This window comes from Moschus berezovskii, chromosome 2 (genome assembly GCF_049115385.1).
Source record: "Moschus berezovskii isolate FMDL1 chromosome 2, NW_MosBer_1.0, whole genome shotgun sequence".
Lineage (NCBI taxonomy): Eukaryota > Metazoa > Chordata > Mammalia > Artiodactyla > Moschidae > Moschus > Moschus berezovskii.
In genome coordinates this window covers 2,393,162-2,399,161 of record NC_142461.1, presented here as the reverse complement: position 1 = coordinate 2,399,161, position 6,000 = coordinate 2,393,162, and the positions used below count along the sequence as shown (strand labels likewise).

The 6,000-nt window shown below is 56.5% G+C and overlaps 1 protein-coding gene across 3 annotated transcripts in view; it reads right to left on the bottom strand.

Annotated features, from left to right (window-relative positions):
- Positions 1-4,070: 4,070 nt before the first annotated feature.
- The window catches only part of LOC129538356 (paired box protein Pax-7), a 65,586-nt gene continuing 63,656 nt past the window's right edge, over positions 4,071-6,000 (bottom strand). For all 3 annotated transcript variants that reach the window (XM_055398480.2, XM_055398482.2, XM_055398481.2), the window contains exon 7: positions 4,071-4,862. In XM_055398480.2, coding sequence (XP_055254455.1) covers positions 4,405-4,862 — 458 coding nt within the window. In that variant the 3' untranslated portion in view covers positions 4,071-4,404. The remainder of the gene's footprint in view (positions 4,863-6,000) is intronic.

The window sequence follows — 6,000 nt, the reverse complement described above, 5'->3', positions numbered from 1 at the left end:
CCCTCATCGCTCTAGGGAATCCAAGGACCCGAGTAGCCCCTCTCTCTGTGCCCGTCACCCTTGAAAGTGTGCCTTGCTCACGACTCAGACGCAAGGGCTGGTACGAACCGTTCCAGCTGCAGGAATCGCATCACCCAAAGGGATGTCACCGAAGGGTCCTTTGGTCCTAAGCTGTCCTCAGCTGGCTTCTAAGAGCTGCTTCCAAGCAAAGCCGGGCCCGTTCACCTGCTGACTCCCTAATGCTGCCAGGCTGGGCTCTAGGGGTGGGTGAGGGCCTGGGCCCCGAGGGAACCAAGCCTCAGGGTCATCTACACCTCTCAGGAGGCTCTTGCCCATATGACTCAGCCCCGCCTATTGGCTCCTAACCTGAGGTCCCAGCCTTAGTGTTCTCATCCAAGACATGGGCTGAAGGAGCTTTTCTGTCTGCTGAGCTAGAAGGACCAGCATCCCGAGATGGTTTCCCCTCACTGCCCGTCAGTCTCTCAAAGAGAGAGCAAGGGTGTGCGTTTCTGCGAGGCAGGAGGGCAGGTGGGTGAGCCAATCTCAGGCTCTACAAATGAGGGCTGAACGCAGGCTCAGTACCTGAAGAAGATCAGTACAGACGCAACGCCACGAACAGGGCCTCAGAGAGTTTAGCTGTCCCTGTTGACTGTGTTCAGCGTATTGGCATTAGACACACTGCATGCCGTGCCATCTGCTGGAGCTTCTTGCCTGTCTGTCCGGCTGCACTGCCAGCCCCGCTGGGGTAGAGAGGGGCATTGCTTACGCTCACTGAGTTACCCCAAGTGCTGAGAACAGCGCCTGGCGCGTGGCAGGCAACCTGTGACCAGGTGTTGTATCAGAGCCAGGGGACACCTGGCATGAGTACATGACTTTTGCCATGAGATTCCGCTGGGAAGACCCTCTATGGGGTCTCTGAGGCTTGAGGGACCCACTGCCCAGGCTGGGTCCGGGACTAGCACCTGGTCCCCCCCCCAGGGAGGAGGCAGGTCCTCCCCAGGTGTCTGCAAGGCGGCTGGCGTGACGAGCAGGTGCCCAGCAGGGCCCCAGCCTCGTCCCTTTGGGCTTTTGTAAGAACAAGAGCCAAGGCTGTCCTGGGGGACGGCGGACCTGTGATCCCGGGTAGGGGGAACATGCCCCCACAGCCCAGGTGGGGCCTGTCCTCACCCCATCACCTGGGGGGAGCTGCAGAGAAACCCCTGCTGTTGGGAAGACAGGACACCATGATGCGTCTGTCTTGGTGGAGAACCCCCGGGCCTGTCCTAGGACCACACAGATGAGCTGGAAGTGTGAAGATGCTCAAACAGGGAAGGACATGCATAGCGCTCAGAAAAGCCGAGAATGTCTGCCTAAGACCCTGAAACAGCCCCTCACACGTTCAGAAAGCATTTGCAGCATGACCCCGGCAGGGCCCACACTCGGAAGCGCACCCAGCCTGCCCTGACCTGTGTCCGCCCTGCCTGCAGCCCCCCGCCCCGCCGTCCAGCAGCTGCTCACCTCCTGGTCCCCTCTGCCCCTGTCAGACACCCCCATCTGTCTTCACACCTTTGGTGGGAACCTCCGGACGGGTTTCCGAAGTTCCCTCGATCCATCACGCCATGAGGGATGGGGCGGAAGCTGGGGGCCTCTCAGAGGCGGGCAGGGACACAGCCAGCTTTGGTCTGGCTGCCCACGGCAGCGGCTCAGGCCCTCTTGCCCGCCTGCCATTTCTGGGCCCAGACAGCGCCCGGAACCTCCTTTCCTTTCACCTCAGTGCTTGCTAGTCTCTCCTCTAGCCTGTAGCGAAAGTGCGGCTTTCGGGGCTAAAGCTCAGCCCACAGTGAGACGGGGGCCTGGGAAGGGCAGCGGAGGGGAGCTGGGCGCCCTGGACATGCGGGTCCAGCCCAGCCCACGTGTCCTGTGCCCCCTGTGAAGGGCGCTGGGGGCCCGCTCAGACTCAGCACCCCTCTTCAGATTTCCTCTGATTTGTTTTGTATCACAAGGCTGGGCCTGGGCCCCATTCTCGGGTGCGGACGTTCTGGGTCTCTGCAGTTATCCCTACCCGGCCGGCTCTGGATCCCGTCGTATCTAAACCTGGCTCTGGAAGGTTAGCTTGGCCAGTTAGTCCTTGGCACCAATGAGATGGAGGTGGTAGCCTTGAACCCCAAAGAGGACAGTTAGGCTCCACGAGGAAAACATTCTGGTGGCAGACTGCATCGCCCCCACCAAGTGGGGCCTGAGAGCCTTGGAGCTTCACCACGGGGAGCTCTGCCTTCAGCTGCTTCCGTTCCCTGGGCACTCACAACTCCGCGCTAGACTTGGCTAAGAGCTTTTCCTAGGTCATCTCAGTCTTCCCAACCCTATGAGGTACGAGCTAGCATCACCCCCGTTTCACGGATAAGAAACCTGGCCTGTCGGGAGGGGAAGGGACCTTGCGTGCAGTTTCCCCATCCATGAAATGGGGTGACGCTAGCTCCCACCACACGCAAATGACGGAACTGAAATACAATCAGCCCTCATGCATGCGTGCATGCTCAGTCGCTCCCAACTCTGCGCCTTCATGGCCTGTAGTTCGCCAGGCTCCTCTGTCCACCGGATTATCCCAGCAAGAATACTGGAGTTGCCACTTCCTCCTGCAGGGGATCTTCCTGACTCAGGGACTGAACCCATGTCTCCAGTGGCTCTTACATTGGCTGGTGGGATCTTTACCACTGAGTCATCTGGGAAGCCCCAATAAGCCTTCAATGACACACAGTGACTGAGGCAAATAGAAAAATCCCCAAACATGCAGAAAATTAAAGGGTATTAAGCAGGGGGAATACTTTAGACCAACGGTGGCTTACTTTTTCTATTCGGGCCAGATAGTAAATGCTTTAGGCTTTGCCAGGCCATGTGATCTCTTTGGAAACCACTCAACTCTGCCATCACCATAGCACAAAAGCAGCCATAAATATGTAAATGAATGGACATGGCTGTGTTCCAATAAAACTTTATTTACAAAATCAGGTAGCTGGAAGGAAGTGACTTGTGGGGATGCAGCTGACCTTCCCTTTGGTCCCTTTTTTTCTTTACGTAACAGAGTCTCATATTACTATATTGTCCTGGCAATGGTTGTGGGGGGAGGGAGGGAGAGAACTAATGTTTATTTGACCTCTATTTTATGCCAGCTCTATGCTGAGTGCTTTGACCTGTTAGCATGCTGAAGGCAGAGAAGGCCCTTCTTAGGAGGTTCAGTTCAGTTCAGTTTAGTTCAGTTCAGTTCAGTCGCTCAGTCATGTCCGACTCTCTGCGACCCCATGAATCACAGCACGCCAGGCCTCCCTGTCCGTCACCAACTCCTGGAGTTCACTCAAACTCATGTCCACAGAGTCGGTGATGCCCTCCAGCCATCTCATTCTCTGTCGTCCACTTCTCCTCCCGCCCCCAATCCTTCCCAGAATCAGAGTCTTTACCAGTGAGTCAACTCGTCGCATGAGGTGGCCAAAGTATTGAAGTTTCAGCTTTAGCATCAGTCCTTCCAATGAACACCCAGGATTGATCTCCTTTAGAACGGACTGGTTGGATCTCCTTGCAGTCCAAGGGACTCTCAAGAGTCTTCTCCAGCACCACAGTTCAAAACCATCAATTCTTCGGTGATAGGTTAGCAACTCTTTATTTAATCACTCCTGCTTAATGGGGGATACCCCAAGGCTCAAAGATGCTCACTAGCCTAACTCCCTGAACAGTGGGGCTGGGCTCCAGCCCCCGCTCGAAGCCTCACCTGTTCTTACAGCTGTTCAGGTAAGTTTGCATCACACGTATTCTTACCACAGACACGAGAGAAGGCGGGAGGCAGGGTAAATGAGTCCTGGATCTCATTCTTCCCCTGGGGATGTCTGAGAGCCTGTTACAGCAACAGAAACGGACTCAACAGTTCTTCCTCAAGCATCACTGAGTCCTGCTCCCCGGGCTCACCGATAACCACATCAGCTCCAGCTTGTCTTTCCGGCTTCATCTGAAGATGGTCCCACCACTTCTAACAGCTCCATCAGGCATGGAGTGACTTAACCAGCAGCCAACCACGTGTGAGGGAACAGAGTTCCCGGGCTGGAATCATCCCTCTGCCTCACATCCCCGCCCGACTGATTCTCTCCACCAGTAGGACGTGGTCTTGCCTTTCACACGCTAGTCACTCCTGGTGACCAAAGGTGGGAGACGGAGCCCAGGATGGACTCTAAGAAGGACTACTGCTTCTGGAACAAAGCCCCAACCACAGTTCGCATCCCCTAGGAAATAGTGCAAGGCTTCCACCAATGCACTAAAAGTGCCTGCCTTTCATGGTCTGCACAGTCATGAAGCAGGTGATGGGTCGGATTAGCAAGCTTTGGGTGGTAAGAAGTGTGGAAATCTGCGATGGAAACCTTTTCTCTGCAGCTGCCCACATGGTCACCGATGTCTGCAGCTTGCAGATGACAAACCCAGGGTGAAAGCCTCACAAACAACGACAAGTGAAGGTGGCTGCACACCTCCCACCCCACCTCCCACGTACACCCTCTCAAGTTGACCAACAGTCAGCGATGTGGCGGAGACCAGAGACTTCTTCCCCAAGAGAGAGCCACCTGTGTCCCCCTGAACCCTCGCTGGATGGGCTGGCAAGCCTCTAGGCCCTGGGGCCCTGGACAGAGAGGCGGGGCCCCCTACCTGAGGCGACAGGCCGTTGCTGACGGGGTTCATGTGGTTGGAGGCGGCTGCCGGGTTCATGAAGCTGTCGGAGTAGCTGGAGAAGCCATGGCGGGCTCCGTAGGCAGAGCTGGTGTCTGCGGCTGCGGCTGCTGCGGCCAGGCCCCCCTGGTGCATGGTGGACGGCGGGAGCGGCTGGGGTCGGTGCACAGTGCTGCCCCCGTCTGCAGAGACAGCCAACAGAGGGCCTGAGCCAGTGGCCTGGCCCCAGAGGGTGACGCGGGGCCGGAACCTCCCGTCTGGAAGGCAGGTCCCCAGCTCCTGTCTCTGGACCTCCATCCAGCAGAGGCGGGGGAGGGGGCTGCCTTCTCTCACTGCTGGGTATGGGACACCCGGCTTCTAAGCAGGACACCCAGAACTAGCAGGTCTCGACTGATGACTGAGCAACGTCCCAGACAGCTTCTAGGCACCTACTGCGCGACAGCCCTGTTCTCAGTGACTGGCACACAGCAGGTGCTCAATAAACCTTATCTGGGCGACAAGTCAGATCCCACTGAGGCTCTGTCAGTCTGCTTGGCGCTGTTGGGTAACATCTGGTGAGCATCAAAATCACCAGTGCTTTCACAAATCCCATCTGAGGGTATGAAGCAAGAAGGATTCCCATTTTACAGATGAAGAAACTGAGGCTCAATGGGATCAGGGCCCGCTCTTGCACAAGGTGATGTGACTAGGGAGCAGGGGGCCAGGGTTTGAATCGCCACTCTGTTCCTAGCCGCTGGGCTGCTCTTCTCTGTCACAGCCTCACCATGTGGTCTTCCAGCAGACGGGACCTCCACTGTGGGCGATGGTTCCGTTTCTCATCAAGAATCACAAAGAGGCCTCTCTCCCCAGGTTCTAGAACTCCAGCCTGCCAGTGCTCTAAGAGGAAGCCATGGGGCTCCTCCATGAGACAGAAGTCAAGCAGTGGGGTTCCTGCTGTGTGCTGGCAGAGTGGAGCAGAGGGAGCAGGGAGAGGGCAGACTGGGGGGCAGGGGCCAGGGAGGAGGGGTGCTACCCTTCTCTACCTACAGGGTGCACCACCGTCTCTTCTGAAATTTAGTAAGATCCAAGAGATTCATTGTGACTTTTGTTGTTTGAGAAGCTCTGTTAAACGTGCGCATGGAGGCGACCTTATCGTCACCTGGATGCAGAGCATCCTGCAAGAGCAGGACACCATCTCTTTTATCTTCACTGTCCACATCAAAACAGACAAACATGGTCATTAAAGAGCAAGAAAAACAAATAACCTCTCTCCCCTCCTCCCGCCAAAGCAAACGCTTTTTATCCCTTCTTTGTAGAGAAGGGAAGGAGTGGGGGGGGGGG